Genomic DNA, 17,881 nt, shown 5'->3' with positions numbered 1-17,881 from the left:
AGTACGTTTACGTGTTCTGTAGTATGATACGAGGGACTGAGAATTATAGTGATGCGAGTCAAAGAAATAAAAAAGATCGAACTACACCATGATTTAATACCCCGGTAACACTCTTTGTTTCGGTCTACCATAACGTTCGATTTTATATTTTCAGCTTCCCCATCATGAAGTTTGGAAAACACAAGTCGTATCTGTAACAATCGCATAAGTACGTGCATATGGACATTTCACCCCTTCCCCATGTTTTTTTGTTCGATGCCTTTCTATTTCCTTCCGGTTCCATCCGGTCGGTCGCGCATGAGGGCACGCAACGCAAGCGCACCTACAGATGCCAGTATTCATATAGCGCTGTGTAACCATCTATCACGCGCGTGGTTTTTAGTCCTCCAGTTAACGCGAGTAAGTACGGTTCGAGAATTGGAGAAAACAGTAAGTGTACAAAAACTGGAAAACAAATTCGAATGAATTGCATTTCGAGCGTCAACAGTTTCGTTTATTGCGACGATTAATGGAGTGTCATCGCGAAGGATTGACGTGACGAATTGTCACCGGTGCCTTGTAATCGCGCGCGCGCCAACAGAAAGTAAGAAAACATAAGAACTCGATGTAATTAAAAGACCGCGTACTCTAAAATGGAAACCAAAAACTTTGGACTACCACGAATCTTCGTATGCTGCTCGAATATCATTTTTTTGGTGAGTTAAGAGTCTCTTTTTTAATCTTACGAATACTCAATATGGGCCCACGACACGTATCAATCTTGTACGTCAATTCCAAAATAAACTTACAATTCCCTTTTTTAAATATGGTACAATTCGTCACAGATTATTATCTCCGTTTTCAGATATCGGGTTTCGCGTTGATGTCGTTGGGCGCATTGTTATTGGCCGACGACAAACGCATTCTGCTGTCACGTTTGTTGGGACCGGGTGACATACACCCCGAGCAACCACTTTTCTACTATTTGGCCTTTGCCGTCGTCGGTTTGGGATTTTTAATCACTCTCGCGGGTCTACTGGGATGCTGGGCAACCTGTCTCTATAACCGATGCGCTACTGTCTCCGTAAGACACTTTCTTTTTACTAACGACTATAATTACACAGCTATTATCATACATCAGCGCAGCGTTTCCCAAACTTTTATAATCACAGAACACATTTCATTTTAAGATATACTTATGGAACACTCACGCTCTTTTGTGGCTATTTGGATTTTAAAATGAATATTTTAGCTTTTAAAACAGGATCGTAACTTAAATTAAGGCCTGAAGCGTTGATATAAAATAAACTGTGCTTGTTGAAATTACATATGCTATAATATTAATCACAATTTTTCGCGGTATGCTTGTTCACATCGCACGAAAAACCAGTTTTCTGTGAAGCATACTTTGGTAAACGCTACGTTAGTGTATTTTATATGTTCGTGTTTTCGTTACGATATAATGTACATCATTGATATTCTTAAAATTTCTACAAAAATGGACGACAAATGGATTGTGTAGGCATCGACGTTTCGTGTATACCACAGTGCATTGCACATAATTCGCGTCGTAAACGCGAGTTTTAATCGGTAGAAGTCAAGGTCTGCGCGATCTGCGCTGTTCTTCGTCAGACCCTGACGATGAGTTTGCTCAGCAGACCCGACTGAAACCAGATTTCCCGCTTTGTAGGAATACGGTTACGCGTCGCTGCCCGGAAACGGATCTACATAAGTCCGGGCACGCGTGCCCACGGAAGGAGGGCGAGTCCGTGTATCATTTAAAAACAACAATTATTCAGGAGCCGCTTATTAGGCGAACGCGTGCACCGCTCGTGAACGCATCTTAGTCAGCACGTGCAAACGTTTGCAAACGCGATATAAAATTCAGATGCACGGTGCAAAATTGTAGATGGCCAATTAGCTGTGAATCTGTAAATGCGAGTATTTATTAGTAACAGTCTGTTTACAAATTACAGTAAAAGCTGTTAACCGTTCGACTAGCAACGAACGAAATATCGGTCTAACGTTTCAGAAAGTGCGCGCTATGTAGTTAAACACTGCAAGCGCTTGTTTACTGTTCTTTCGAAAAGTGTTTTCTCTTATGTTTCTATTAGGTCGTTCCATAAGTAACGTGGCGCTGATTTTCAGTGCAAGAAATTAATACTTATGTTTATTTTCGATCGTATATGTATTAACGATTGCTTTCTATAATGTTTTCCCATCTATCATTGGGTGCTTTGGTCTTGTATTTTCAGTACTTCATCACGATAATTCTGCTGGTGATCGGTGAATGTACCGTTTGTGTTTTGGTCGTGTTTTGGCCACACGTTTTGGGTATCGACGTCAGACCAACGCGATTGATACGTGCTTTGCAACGCAGCTACGCCGTTCCCGGCCGAGAACAATTCACGGCGGCCCTTGATCTTGCCCAAACCTCGGTACGTTCGCGTTAATTCGAGATAATTCGTTTCGCAACGAATGAAAGAGTGACGTCATTTACGATTAGCAATCGAGGAAGGTGTGTCCGGCGTGCTTTCCCGAAACGTGCAATCCCCATGGACGTATCGTAGAAAGCAATTACGCGCACACCCCTCTGGCAACGAATACCTCAAATTGCATCGACCTTTTCAGTTTGTTTGCTGCGGCATAAACGGAAGCAGCAATTACGGCACCTCCTGGTGGCGGCTGCAGGAAATCGGACGAAGAGAATTAGTGGTACCTCTCAGTTGCTGCGCCCTGAACAACGCCAATGAGACGGACTCCTTCCTCAACCCCGAACCTGCCAATCTTACTCTCTGCCAGGCTTTGAACCCAGCCGAACATCAATACGCCCGACACACCACGGTACGTATGCTAATCAGGAAGCAATTAAATCAACGAAAACAACTGGATATAAACATTGTAACGAGCGATCAAGATTTGTTACGTGCTAAACCATCGATCAACATCGAATAACTGTAATCGTTGATAACTGTGAAAGTAACTGTGCGTATTCGTGAAACCCAAACTACTACCACTGCTACAACTACAGGTGCGTAGACCCGCATGAAAATATCACAGGCCTAAGGGATATTCTAACGGATGCGGGTTGCGTAAAAGCGCGTCGATGGTATCGTCCAATCGGTATCGTATCTGGAAACGAGGGCGTCGCGTAGAGGTCCCTGTATATATTTATTTATTCGTACAAAGATGTGGAAATAGAGGGTTGAGTCCACGAGCATCGACCAATTTCCTACGAGATTCCAACGTTCAAGTGTGTAATTGATTGAAAAATCGCGCGCGCGCCTGTAATTAATGTCCCGTTATTGGGAGAAAGTTTCTTTATCTTTTGTACTCGTCGGGCATTAAATTTCACGCGTCCGCGCAGAAATTGAATGCAGATTGAAATGTCATCGCGTGTCGACGTTGTCCGCGAATATGATGACATTATCATATGGAAGCGTACACTGTGACGCTGTTGCGCATTGTGCGGGACGATTCAGTTTAATCTATAAATGGATATGTTTCGAAAAGTAGGTTGAGTGGAATAAACTTGAATGTATGTGGACCAAGAAAATGAGGTGTTGGGATATCAAAGAGGTACACGTACGTTCGCGTGTATATTACAGCAGGTATTACTTGCATAGGGTTGTCTGGAGATGCTCGAAAAGTGGACACAAGATCAAGCACTTATACTGCTCACAGTTGGATTGGCTGTGATATTCGTGGAAGTGGGCGCGCTTCTAAGCACGTTCTTCGCCTGCTCCAAAGGTAATAAAAGGGCTAAATCTCAGGCCTCGACGTTTACGTCCACGCAAACCTTGAGCCCCTTCAACGAGAACGATCACGATTTCGGTGAGAAGTTATATTTTTTGTGCACAAATCATTTACCACGTCCATCGATTTCTTTCCTAAACGATGTTGCATTATTCATAGGCATGGGGATCGAGAATCGAATGCACGTGGCTGGAACGACGTTCGGTGCTAAATCATGAAGGTGGCTAGAGGGCAGCGAGGGTAAATCACCAATCGACGTCAAGAATGCAGACGCGAAAACTGCGTCTAATCTACCTAGGCTTAACGATGTATCGCGATTCGGGCGAAGTATAATCGAGGATTGGAAAAATCCGTCGAAAAACAGCGACGACGTACTGCGAAGCGATCAATTGTACGAGGAACGCGCGATCGATGTGCCAAACTATCCTTCTCACCAGACCTATCTCAAGAAGAACAACGATTCCGTCAAGGTTCGCCAAGATAAGAAAACCGTTGGAAAATCGAAGCAAAACAGCGGCACCGTTAGGAGCATTCCGATCAAACATTATCAGGCATCGATAGCACACAACTTTGGCACGCTTAGACGATCCATGGCGCCTCAATTGCAATTTGAATCTTCGATGTCCGAGCCTGAGAAGGGTCTCTGCTCTTCAAAGCATAAAATCAATTCCACGAACAGTACGAGTCTCCTCCAAAATGAAACCAAACACGCGTCCCAAGTTCCGCGAACGATCCACGTCTCGAAGTATTCAGAAGTTATTAACCCAACTAGGCGATCCTGTCACTCCTGCGACTATCAGCGCGAAGTTCAAAGCAGAAACAGCAAGACCGCCTCTAAATTAAAGACGCTGGACAGAAGAATAATTAAAAGCGAGCACAACGTTTCCACGCGAGGCAATGATCGAGGTTTTAGCGACTTTGACGATTATTTTCATAAGTCTAGCTCGCGAAAGGTGAATTCTAGTCACCGAAAATCGAACGACGTGAAATCTAGGGACCAAGCCAACAACGAAACAGTGAAAAATGGAGGCGCGGGATATTCGAAAAACGACGAGGCATGCGTCGACAGTAAATGGGAAATGATCGATTTGGAACGTGGACACGTTGGTCAAAAGATATCCGCGTATGAAGAGAACGCAAGATGCAGTGGGCGCAACTGGGATTTCCACGACAGGTACCAAGTATTTTCGGAGACGCCAAAGCATCGGACTATAGGTGTACCACTGGTGGGAATGCATAACGCGTGTGGTTTGCCCGTCGTGGCTTCCTGGCATGATCACGAATTGCTGGAACCTCTGCGAATTAGAAGCAGAGTCGTAGGTACTCTGAGGCCGATTTTCAAAGGTCATCGCGCGTCCATTAGCGTTCGCCATCGAACGCATCCCAAGAGAAGAGCACCGCAACCGAATCACAGTATTTCGAAATGCAATCGGTCGCCAGATTCAAAACACTCCGATAAGAAGGCCGATTATCCGTCGATAAGGTCGCTGGTATCTTACGACGTAGGCGGTAGCGAAGTTAGAAAAAGAAGAAAGCGTCGTCCATCGCTCAAAGCAAAGAAAACGGGGACGTTTTCTTCGAAAAGTTCTATAAAGCGCACGTATAAATCACATGCAAAGAAAAGTAAAGAAAATTCTATGGCTGGTAGCACTTGTAAAAGATCGTCTGAAGCTGAGAACAACAAAAGACAAACGTTGTACGCGAGGGACGATGGAGAGGACGCCGTACAAGTTCTGAAGAATTTGTGTTTGAATCCTTTGGCTCGTACGAAGTCAGAAACTGATATGATATGGTGATACTAATCGATTGCGCATTCTTGCCTTGATCAGTCACGTAAATATAGGGATGTAATACAATGATTCGTTTAAAATTATTCGTTTACCTGCATTTTGTATGCATACTTGCTGTATGGCGTTGAATTCGTTATGAAAGAAGTATTTCTGATTTGTTTTGTAAATATGTTTAGAGGAGTATATATTGTATTCTTGAATACTATAATAAAGGACCCTTGCTACCCTCCTTGAAAAGACCCAAATAAGTAAGATGAAACACTTCAAACTTGTAATGTTATGTTACATTGATAATCATAAAATTTGTGTTTGATATTAAAAAGATTGTGCTTCAAAAGTTATTGAAATAATTAAAATCGATTATCTTGCGCCATAACAACTGGTCTGCCATCTGGCAACAAGTAACAATTACTAAGCCGGAAATTTTCTGGTAAACTCGAAAGCATGGCTACCGCATTCAGATTGAGACTTGCAGTTAAATTAGGAAAAACTCTTTCAAGACCGTTGAGTCGAAATTTCGAGAAGGACTTTTTAGAAAGACAATGTCGACGACTTTCAGGTTTGCATATTTTTACACTATCATGTATTTATTGTTTTTCTATAGTCAGCTCATGAGGTTATATAGCAAATTTCTCATGTGTTTAAACTGAATTTTTGTATGACACTGTCACAACTATCATCTCTTAAATCACATATTATTTAAGTATCCAATTTTTACATTTTTACAAACTATTCTAAAATTCCAAATAGTAACTTTTTAAATGTATAGGTGTAACCAGTTCAGCAAGATGCTTTTCTTCTCAAACCGCGACTCAGACTACAGAGTATCACAGTATCATAAAAGATACAGAAAAGCCCACAGGTACTTGCAAACATTTTTGTCTTCTCTTATACATTTTGCAAACATGCTCTAATGTGTTCCTATTTCTTTCTTGTTAGGTCAAAGTAGTAAACATGAATTTCAGTCTGAAACTCAAATGTTATTACAAATTGTTGCAAAATCTTTGTATTCGGATAAAGAGGTAATTTAGTCTTTGATTATGCTGTCTTATCTATTGCTGGAATTAATATTTTATTTCTTAGTAACTTCCTTGTTTCTTGTCACAAGGTATTTATTCGTGAATTGGTTTCCAATGCTAGCGATGCTCTTGAAAAATTACGCTATGTTAGATTAAGTGACACCCAGGCTGCAGAAACTGCTGGAGATAGAAGTTTAGAAATTCATATTGCTACTGACAAACAGAATAGAATCCTCACGATTCAGGACACAGGAATTGGAATGACTCGTGAAGAACTAATATCAAATTTAGGAACTATAGCACGATCTGGTTCTAAAGTAAGAACAACAAAAGTATAATTTAAAGTATTTTTTTAAATTTGATTCGTTTAAATTTAAATAATGGCAATTAAAAAAATTAAGATGTAACTGTGAAGCAGGTACAGTTACATTGCAAATGTAATATTCTAATTGCAGGCTTTCCTAGAGAAGTTGAAAGAAAAACAAGATGCTGGTGATACATCACAGATTATTGGGCAGTTTGGTGTTGGTTTTTATAGTGCTTTTATGGTTGCTGATAAAGTAGAAGTATTTACTAAATCATATGCAAAAGATGCCGAAGGTCTTTGCTGGATGTCTGATGGGTAAAAACAATACATCGTGATTCACGAATATTGTTAACTTTGTGCGATAAACAAATGCATAATGTGTTAAAATATTCTTGCATATAGTTCCGGTAGTTTCGAAATCTCGACAGCTGAAGGTGTTCAACCAGGAACGAAAATTGTTATACACTTGAAACCTGATTGCCGAGAATTTAGCGATGAAACTACAATAAATCGTGAGTAATTAAAATGTCTACAAAATAAAATTGTTTCCCTATATATAACATACTATTAATGTTTATTAATATATATTAGGTATTATTAATAAGTACAGCAACTTTGTTGGTAGTCCTATTTTTGTTGATGGTAAAAGGGCTAATACTATTCAGGTAAATTTGGAAGGATCTGACTTTATTTGTATTTTTTAAATTATATTATATACATGTTTGTCAATGTATTTTCTATTGTCAGCCACTGTGGATGTTGGATTCAAAAGACATTACACCGCTCCAACATGCTGAATTCTACAGATTTATTGGAAACTGTTTCGATTCGCCTCGATTCATTCTACATTATACGACTGATGTCCCGCTTAGTATTAGAGCATTATTATATTTCCCGGAGGAAGCACCAGGATTATTTGACTTGGCTCGAGATACATCAAGCGGCATTTCTCTGTATAGTCGTAAAATCTTAATTAAAAGCAAGGCAGAAAATATTTTACCGAAATGGTTACGTTTCATGAAGGGCGTAGTTGACTCTGAAGATATTCCTCTTAATTTAAGTCGCGAGTTGTTACAAAATAGTACCTTAATTGGGTAAGAACAATAAAACTAATTCAATTCTTTCACGCGGAGCAATCATTTTCATTTTTTCGAATTTGTTCTATTGTAGAAAATTGCGGGATGTTTTAACGTCGCGTATTTTGAAATTTTTAAACGAACGATCTCAGAAGCAACCCGAGGACTATATTAAATTTTATAAAGATTATGGTCTTTTCTTAAAAGAAGGTATCGTCACCAGTAACAACCACAATGAGAAGGTAATGTCTCCCTAACAAGTTTAAGATTCTCGCATATTTTATAAACTTTCGTAATTACATTTTTTCTAGGAAGAAATATCGAAACTTTTGCGATTTGAGTCATCTTCTATGCCACCGAAAGAATTAGTTAGTATACCGGACTATTGTAAACGTTTGCCCGAAGATCAGAAACATATATATTATCTGTCAGCTCCAAGGTAAAAATTATGACATTCCATATTATATTATATCGGATAATTCATACAAATAATTGTTGAAACAGCTTCTACATTTATTTTATTCCTTTTAGCCGAACTCTAGCCGAGCAGTCGCCATATTATGAATCTCTCAAGAAACGAAATGTCGAAGTGTTATTCTGTTATGAGTCTTATGATGAATTGGTTTTAACGCACTTGAGAGAGTATAAATCTTATACCTTAACATCTGTAGAAAAACAAATGCGGGAAGATTCAGAGTCAAGTAAATCTGATAATCTTGGTGAGTACTTTGTAACTTTCTTTTAATATGCTGTGTCTAAGGCAGGGCCTGCTAGAAAGCCTTACTGATGAGTCCACTAGCAGGCCCGGGCGAAACATCGAGTTCCTAACTGCAGCGACGCAGCGCCACAATGCACATGTTTAACATGTTTCTTTTTTATATGTAGGAATCAATCAAGAAGAAATCAACAATCTTATGGGCCATATGAGGAATCTTTTGACAAAGAAAGCTTTTGATATTAAGATAACGAATCGTCTCGAATCGCATCCATGTGTAGTTACGGTAAAAGATATGGCAGCTGCAAGGCATTTTGTCCGCTCTCAGAGTCATCAATTAAACGAAGAAATGCGGTATTCTATCCTTCAACCTCGCTTTGAAATAAATCCCAATCATCCTATCATTAAGAAACTCTGTCAACTGATAAAGTCAGATCCGAAATTAGCAGACCTTCTTATACGCCAGGTACATTTTCTTTTAATTATGAAACGACTGTGATCTATTTACTCATTAGTTTGACTAATTTCGTATTTAATTTGTTTCAGCTGTTCACTAGCTCTATGGTTGGAGCGGGTCTAATAGAAGATCCCCAGATATTATTAGCCCCGATGAATGAATTATTAACTCTCGCATTAGAGAAACATTAGTTTAAGCTAATATATTGATAGAATTATTACTCAATAAATTAAGAGTATTTTGTGTATATATTCTGAAGAAAATTTCCATTTTCTAATTGTAACATTCGCTTTTTTACCATTACAAATTATCTGATTTGATATGTTATCACTGCTAAGAAAATAATTATATTTTCTTTTATTGAATTCATTTACTCTTCCTTTCCTACCACAGACCAAACCCGTCATCATTCTTTTCCTATGATATTAAATTTTTATTGTTTTTTATTTTTTTCTTAATTCGTTTAAAATTTTTTTTTTAATTTTTCTGAAAAATTGTGCCGGTGGTTGTCCCGCTGAATTATGGGGATGAAGTTAGACGTTTTAAATATCGCAACACTACGGGGCAACAACGCGATAAATCAACAATCGCAACGCTAATTTATAATAGAAAAAATTCCAAACGCGACTTGTAAGAATAAAAGCAACCCGCGAATGGTAATTATTCGCAACACTACCCTGAAAAGCAAACGCGAAAAATAGTAATTCGCAACTCTAATTCGCAATCGCGTTTACTAAACATTCGCAACGCTATTTTTAAAGTAAACGCCCGGTTCCTAGGTTTGCATAAAGACAATCACGAATCGTATTTATTCGCAGCACTAATATATCAACGCGATAAATATTTGTTCGCAACTCTACGAGCAAACGCGAGCATTGTATATTATTCGCAACTTTAACTTTAATCAGGGGCTATTGGTACATGTACATAGGCATGTACTGGCCACAAAATAAACTAACTACTACTAGTACTACAATTGGGGTAGAATTTGGGCATTGAAAATATCGGAACGCTAAATAAAAAATCGCACGATTGATCAAGATCGCAACGCTAATTTATAACATGAAAATTACAAACGCGGTTGACATCCATTCTTATATATATAACAGAGTAAAAATGCAACCCGAATCGTGATTGTTCGCAACACTACCCTGAAAAGCAAACGCGAAAAATAGTATTTCGCAACTCTACGAGCAATCACGGTTATCAATAATTCGTAACGCTATTTTTAAGCAAACATTCGGTACCTAAGTTTGCAAAAAACCAATCGCGTATCGTGTCAAGGCGCAACACTATCCTGAAAAGGAATCGCGAAAAACAGTGATTCGCAACTCTACAAGCAAACGCGATTATTGCATATTCGCTACTCTATGTACATCATAACCGCGAGTTATGGGGAGGGATGGCTGGCATGTATGTTGCAATCATGTACCATCAGGTACATGCATACGTGAGCCAGTCGAAAAAATAAACTATCTACAACTACGGACGAGTTAAGTGACAAAGTAGTAAGAGGAATGACTTTCCATTTTCATCCGAGGATGAAGATGAAAAGCCATTTGTTGCAGCCCACTCTTGAGACAGTTTGTCAGGGCCTCTTCGGCTCATTGAGAGCCTTTTCTTTCTTCGGCGGTCCTGCCGATGCCTGAAACTTACGAAAGACCGGGCTCGAGATTTTGTGCAATACGTAGTCTTCCAACAATATACGAATTGTTGCAAGAGCATACATGGTGAATCTCGAGCGGGACGAACGTTTCGAAAGGGACCTAATCCCGACCGCGAGCGCGAGAGAGCGACTTTAAGAGTCGCGCGATTCGTTGAGTCGAAAATAAAGCCGAAACAAACAGCACAAGTGCACCGTTTGAATCAGCAAGATTTCTACTCTCGAAATCGTAACTACAGGAACAGAACTGCCACGCGAAAACGCGCCTGCCCGAATTACTAATGTGGACAGTCCTGCCCTGACTCTACCTACTTAGGTTTAAACACACACACCAGAGAATAAGTTACCTACCTACCTAACCCTATATTTAAAAAAATGCAAAACTCAGTCTCTCAAACAAACACTCCACGGTTCTCATTCTGAATGTCCGGGCGCGACCTAAACTAGAGAGGACTCCCCGGGGTCCCTCCGACACCCGGACACAACCTCATTCATTCTCTAATTGTGTACGTACCAGTGTTTGCAGTGGACTGACAAAGCTAGTGCCCGATGCGTACTTTTATTATTTATGTAAAACATTTTAATATATCTGATATAGTCTTTATTAAAATATACTCTAGACATATATGATTATGTAAGATTGCCAAGCTAATTCATTATGCATTTTACAATATTATCGACGTGTATGCAATACGAACAATTGCCAAGTAAATAATAACTATAAGTTTAATATTATTATTGTTACTGGTACGAATCTAATATCAAAAAATTCTGTATCTGAATTGTAATAAACTTTTGAAACGATGCACTTCCACATCATAACCACAAACACACATATGTGGACAGTACATCGTGCACGATACACTAGCATTGTCAGTCGCACGGATAAATTATTATTATAAATGTTACAGACTAAGTCATCGTGCTCCGTTGCCTTTGCTCGTGCAAATAACACTTGGGCATGTGCATGAACTTAGGCAACGAACACGGAAAAGTATCCTGAAAAGCCTGACTAGAACAACTGGTTATTAGTAATTAACTAAACGGTATCTATTCTCAATTAAAATGACTCGACTTGTTATATGTAATATATCAACAACAGAGTACGTTAATATTGAAAGGTATTATTATTCAAGAAAAATTTGTAATTGAAATTTAATTGTTCAAAATGTAAGACTTTAATAAAGATTTCATGATAAAATAATTTACTTTGCAAATTGAAATAAATTTGTTAAATTATTATTCAAAATATTCAATTAACCTTGGTCGATTCTGTCGTCAAAGTAAATTTAAAAAAAAATAAAATTAACATGCATGTTCCTTTAAGTTGAGAAACGACCAGTCGCGAAACGCCTTCTTGCACATAAAATACATCATATGATGTATTAATTAATAAAACGAATATTCAATAATTATATTAATGATGTAAGATATTTTACTCAATCATACGATTAATATAATGTTTTCACATTATATTAATTCATATTGTACTCAATTATTTAATTCATATAAAGATAATAAACATATTTCATATATTTGATCAAACTTGTATAATAATCATATTGTGTAATATTTATTGATAACATTAAAAAACGCGAGTGCAAGAAGACCCTAGCCTGCACTAAAAAAATATAACTCATGGGTATTTTTCATACCCGCGGTCACTTAACTCGTCAAAAATACTAAGTATACAACTGGTCACCCGTGTTGATTCGGATATTTCATCCTACAACATGGTTGGGGACCAGAGGAAACAAAATAGCATGCGACTCACCAACTGTAGAATTCAAGCACCCGGGCGACGATGTCGCCTAGTAGGAGTCATCAGCGACGTTAGAAACGAAGTCAGCATCAATGTCAGCAGCGAGATCATCGTCGAGTTTCTCTGGATCCACAAGTACGATGTTGAGATGTCAGGATCCTTTAGAAGGAAAGAGTAAATGTTTTTACGAAAGGTTTCTACCGTATTTGAAAACTTGATGGCAAATTTAAATCAAACAATTTTTTTTAAGCGTACTCGGAACAAAATACAAGGATACTTACATTTTTCGCACGTGAGCATCGCCAAATACTCTTTTTCGTATAGATACAGGTTTCCTGTCGAAACGTGTTCACAAACTCTCAAAGCATTATGGCGTCGCGTCTCTAGCGTGACCGTAGTTTGGCCGCAGTTGAGAGTCTCATGTGGTTGAATTGTAATTACGAGCTGTCACAGAAATAAAACACAAATTTGTTAACAGACACTTATTAATATTGGATAAATGCATCGATGGATAATGACGAAAAGAAGAGAACCGGTTAAAAATGAAAAATACGTTTGACCGTAGTTGAGCGTCCCGTGTTTGAATTGTAATTACGGGCTCTTACAGAAATAAAACACAAATTTGTTAATATGCACTTATTAATATTGTATAATTGCATCGATGGAGAATGACGAGGAGAATAGAAATGGTTAAAAATAAAAAATACTTACCTAATTAGACGCGAAGCTGTCAACGCACTTATCACACCACTTTCCAGACGAAGAATGACGAACAGGATCGGACACGATCTCGCGCGAGGAGTGGGGAGTGGGGTGAGGGAGTCACGTAGTCCGTCTCGACTCTTGATGTGTATCTTCGAAATAAAGGTTAAACCTTATATCTCGAAGAACTGAAAATAAATAAAATTAAGACACGAAGAAAATAAAATTAATATAAAAAGATATCAAACAAACAATTAATTAATGATTTATAATCTTTATACTCCTGTGACGTCACAATGAGAAGCTGTCATTGGCTCATCTAATATCGATCTGTTATTGGTTGCATATAAAACTAGATCAATTAAAATATATTAATTATAACTATATAATGCGTAAGTATTAACTTTCAATCTAAATTTCAATCAGTTTTTCATATAAAAGTTTCTTTTGTTTCTACTAAATTTTCTAAAGATATTTATTTTAATTCTCACTAGATATCCAACCTTCTGTGATGCGGTGTCGATAACATTGAACTTGACGCAGTTTGGTAAGAAGTCTTCTACAGGCATAAACGAAGTGTGAAGTAGACGCCGAATGCGATATTTTTTCGTAACACAGGGATTAAGGGCACAGACAATGCATAGTATAGACGCATAAAACAACAGTGTTAGTGTCACGCAGATCAGGAATTCATGAGTCCATCTCCAAGGTGAAGTCGAGAGGCCGGCGTCCGAGAATGTAAACACAACTCGACCGAGCTTTTAAAAGATAAGAAACGTATCGCATCATTATCCTTGGCTTAGGAATGCTAACAATGGTAAGAATAAAATTATTTTTAAAGAATATTATAGAATACACTAGAAATAGGTACAGACGAGTAACAGACAGGAACAGTATTCAGTGGGAGTCCTATGACGCAAAAGAAAAACATCGTGAAAAATTAATATATTTGTATATTTTATACATATTATTTGTTTATTGTTGTTGCGTTTACTCAATTTATATGAAGAGCATTTATTAAAATTTCAATTAAAAATGAATATATGTACTTATTAATTAGTACATATTTCGATAAAATGAGTTCCCTATGTATATCGATATTTCATCTTTAAAAGACACTATTGAATCTATCGAATAATCGAAAGTCGGATGCTGCTCATTGTCACGTCACAGGAGTATAAAGATTATAAATCATTAATTAATTGTTTGTTTCATATCTTTTTATATTAATTTTATTTACATCATGTCTTAATTTTATTTATTTTCAGTTCTTCGAGATATAAGGTTTAACCTTTATTTCGAAGATACACATCAAGAGTCGAGACGAACTACGTGACACCCTCACCCCACTCCCCACTCCTCGCGCGAGATCGTGTCCGATCCTGTTCGTCATTCTTCGTCTGGAAAGTGGTGTGATAAGTGCGTTGACAGCTTCGCGTCTAATTAGGTACGTATTTTTTATATTAACAAATCTCTTCTCATGGATGGCGGTCAGTTGGGAAACTCACTGAATTAGTTGATAGGCAGCAGCCTAGTTGCGTGTAAATGCATACGAGTTGAAAAGTACGAATTATTCGCGTTTCCTTGACTAGTTAAAGTTGTAAATAATTTGCTAAAATCAGTCTATCCGCGGTTTCTATTTGTGGCATCCCTCGGGTTCGTAATACAAGCTTCGCGAGACATCGGAGCTTCCCCCACCCCCACGCCTAATTCGCGAGCGTTGCTGAGCACAGCGGACGGCCATCATTCATACTTTGAAAATAAACATAATAAGACGTGTCAAGACGTATCGGCGTTTCGCGGCCGAGGTGCGTATTTCTAACCTGTTTATCCTTCCACTATTACTACTCGTGTTTTAAGTACGATCTCTTGCAATACGGTTTCGATTTAACCACTACTTAATTATAATAATCGTTTGTGTACTTTAATGCATCGTTATTTCGTTTCTGTTACAGTCTCTTATTGGAATTCGAAATTAAGAAATAATAAGACTTATTGAAACCTCTCAAGACGTGTCGACGTTTCGCGATCAACGAAGTACGTATTTCTAACCTTTTGCTATTTCCTCATTATAATCAATCATTGTTTAATTATGATTTAATTTGTATTTCATTTCTGTTGCAGTCTCTGATTGAAATTCGACGCCATGGGATGTTTTATTGGCGCGTAAAGTACACCATAACAGATGGCAGACGAGTCGACATATTTTGGAGGGACTATTGGTAACGTTTAAACAATTACAACAAAAATTAACACCCATATTAATATTTATATATTTTTATTTCATTATTCAATCATTCGTTGCAAGCATGATCTTAATTTTGTAATCGGTCATTGTTAAGACAAACTATGAAAATCGTTAACAATCTTTTTATCTACTTCGATACATATCGAAGTATATAGAAATGGCGTCAGTAGATATTAACGATAAATTGGAATAGTTTATATTAGACTGTATTCTGACTGCGATTAAATATCTCCGACTGTTATTTATTTAATTGATCGTTTATATTTCTTTATGAATTGTTGTAATTGCAATTTGCATACATATTTCGATACAAGTTTCAAAAACGTAGTAACTGCGGAGTTGGAATATGCTATTCAAGCATAAATAACTAGCGAACTTTAATTCTTGCAAATTTCGGAATATTTATAAAATTTACGGGATATTCTAACATGCGATAAAGTAAATATAATCATGCTTACAACTCTAATTATGAAATTTGGTGATATAATATTTATAAATTGAATAATTATTTCCGTAGATAATATTTTGTCGTTGAAATTCTCATTGATTGAGAATATTTCGCCTTCTTGGCATTGATCTTGTACGGGACAAACTATGTATACAGCAGTACTAAGTAAAGCAGTATTTTCGTTGAGGACTCTAGTTAGAAGAAAAACAAAAATCGATAGGCAAAGCACAGATGTGCTTGTTGTATTTCTTGTCTCCTGTCCCTTTCTTTTCAGCTCTTTTCTTTCCAGGAAATTTGTTGGCCGCGCGCAATGCGGCCGGTAGATTCAGTGATTGTACGTAGCAACAAGTTTGTTTCTCGGGGCAAAGTGACCCCGAGTACGTTATCGTTCACGATGTTAGGCAAACGCGAGAATAGAAGCAGTGTTTCTTACGCAGTATTAAATTATTTACAGAGCATCGTGGCTCTTTCTGTTTTCTGAATCGCGATAATAGAATCATTTGTTCGCCGATTTGAATCTTCGGTAGCGGTAATTTAATTTAATACTTTCCAATCAAATCAATTATTTTTTCAATTTGAAATTTAAATTCCTCGTTACCGGAATTAGAGTCAGTGCATCACCGAGGAGGATTATTAGGCGATGCTCCACGAGCAAACAATGTAAGTATAAATTTATACTTTGGAATTTTTAATTAAAAATCTCTACAGTTTTGACAATAGATTCTAATTGTTTTCTTACAGTTTTCTTACAGTTTCTGAACATGATCCTGGGAACCAGCAGCAGTACCCGGGGGGTATTGGGCGGTGGACCACGAGCGAACAACGTAAGTATAAATTTATACTTTGAAATTTGTTAATTAAAAATCTCTATAATTTTAACAATAGATTATAATTGCTTTCTTATTCTTTATAGCAGGACCATGCAGGAGGCTTTGATGACTTCCACCGGGCAGCAGCAGCATCATTATGCAGTCATCCCAGAGGCACAAGTTCATCATTCGTAAGTCGCATGCTATTTGTGTTCCTCTGGTCCCCAACCATGTTGTAGGATGAAAGATCCGAATCAACACGGGTGACCAGTTGTATACTTGGTATTTTTGACGAGTTAAGTGACCGCGGGTATGAAAAATACCCATGAGTTATATTTTTTTAGTGCAGGCTAGGGTCTTCTTGCACTCGCGTTTTTTAATGTTACCAATAAATGTTACACAACTTCATATGAATTATATAATTGAGTAGAATACGAATTAATATAATGCGAAAGCATTATATCAATCATATGATCCAGTAGAATATCTTACAACATTAACATAATTATTAAATATTCGTTTCATCGATTAATACATCATATGATGTATTTCACGTGCAAGAAGGCGTTTCGCGACTGGTCGTTTCTCAACTCAAAGGAACATGCATGTTAGTTTCATCTTTTAAAAAATTTACTTTGACGACAGAATCGACCAGAGATAATTGAATATTTTGAATAATAATTTAACAAAGTTATTTCAATTTGCAAAGTAAATTATTTTATTATGATATCTTTATTAAAGTCTTCCATTTTGAACAATTATATTTCAGTTACAAATTTGTCTTGAATAATAATATTTTTCAATATTAACGTACTCTGTTGTTGATATATTACATATAACAAGTCGAGTCATTTTAATTGAGAATAGATACCGTTTAGTTAATTACTAATAACCAGTTTTTCTAGTCAGGATTTTCAGGATACTTTTCCGTGTTCGTTGCCTAAGTTCATGCACATGCCCAAGTGTTATTTGCACGAGCGAAGGCAACGGGGCACGATGACTTAGTTTGTAACATTTATAATAATAATTTATCCGTGCGACTGACAATGCTAGTGTTTCGTGCACGATGTACTGTCCACATATGTGTGTTTGTGGTTAGGTTGTGGAAGTGCATCGTTTCAAAAGTTTATTACAATTCAGATACAGAATT

The 17,881-nt window shown here is 37.5% G+C and overlaps 2 protein-coding genes across 2 annotated transcripts; both read left to right on the top strand.

Moving 5' to 3' along the window:
* The first annotated feature begins 509 nt into the window (after positions 1-509).
* On the top strand, positions 510-4,018 carry LOC122399408 (tetraspanin-9-like). The gene is made up of 6 exons (XM_043400076.1): positions 510-695; positions 845-1,063; positions 2,235-2,417; positions 2,611-2,823; positions 3,606-3,813; positions 3,895-4,018. The coding sequence occupies exons 1-6, from the start codon at positions 633-635 to the stop codon at positions 3,951-3,953; spliced, it is 945 nt and encodes a 314-aa protein (XP_043256011.1). The 5' UTR covers positions 510-632; the 3' UTR covers positions 3,954-4,018.
* Positions 4,019-5,969: 1,951 nt separating this feature from the next.
* On the top strand, positions 5,970-9,300 carry LOC122399307 (heat shock protein 75 kDa, mitochondrial). The gene is made up of 13 exons (XM_043399900.1): positions 5,970-6,084; positions 6,295-6,387; positions 6,465-6,547; positions 6,634-6,861; positions 7,000-7,166; positions 7,254-7,363; positions 7,443-7,516; positions 7,599-7,945; positions 8,022-8,169; positions 8,239-8,366; positions 8,459-8,646; positions 8,813-9,108; positions 9,189-9,300. Exons 1-13 carry the CDS (start codon positions 5,970-5,972, stop codon positions 9,288-9,290), a joined length of 2,079 nt encoding a protein of 692 aa, XP_043255835.1. The 3' UTR covers positions 9,291-9,300.
* The last annotated feature ends 8,581 nt before the right edge of the window (positions 9,301-17,881 follow it).

Source organism: Colletes gigas, unplaced genomic scaffold, assembly GCF_013123115.1.
Source record: "Colletes gigas isolate AHSC1104 unplaced genomic scaffold, ASM1312311v1 Colletes_gigas_Sc00013, whole genome shotgun sequence".
NCBI lineage: Eukaryota > Metazoa > Arthropoda > Insecta > Hymenoptera > Colletidae > Colletes > Colletes gigas.
Note: the sequence above shows the minus strand (reverse complement) of the source record. Positions and strands in the feature narration are given on the sequence as shown.

Excerpts from the sequence above, each read along its gene's own strand:
- LOC122399408 (XM_043400076.1), top strand. The coding sequence starts at position 633 with ATGGAAACCAAAAACTTTGGACTACCACGAATCTTCGTATGCTGCTCG. Across the intron at positions 696-844 it reads GCTCGAATATCATTTTTTTG|ATATCGGGTTTCGCGTTGAT; the intron begins GTGAGTTAAGAG and ends CTCCGTTTTCAG. Across the intron at positions 1,064-2,234 it reads ACCGATGCGCTACTGTCTCC|TACTTCATCACGATAATTCT; the intron begins GTAAGACACTTT and ends TTGTATTTTCAG.
- LOC122399307 (XM_043399900.1), top strand. The coding sequence starts at position 5,970 with ATGGCTACCGCATTCAGATTGAGACTTGCAGTTAAATTAGGAAAAACT. Across the intron at positions 6,388-6,464 it reads AGATACAGAAAAGCCCACAG|GTCAAAGTAGTAAACATGAA; the intron begins GTACTTGCAAAC and ends CTTTCTTGTTAG. Across the intron at positions 7,364-7,442 it reads CGATGAAACTACAATAAATC|GTATTATTAATAAGTACAGC; the intron begins GTGAGTAATTAA and ends AATATATATTAG.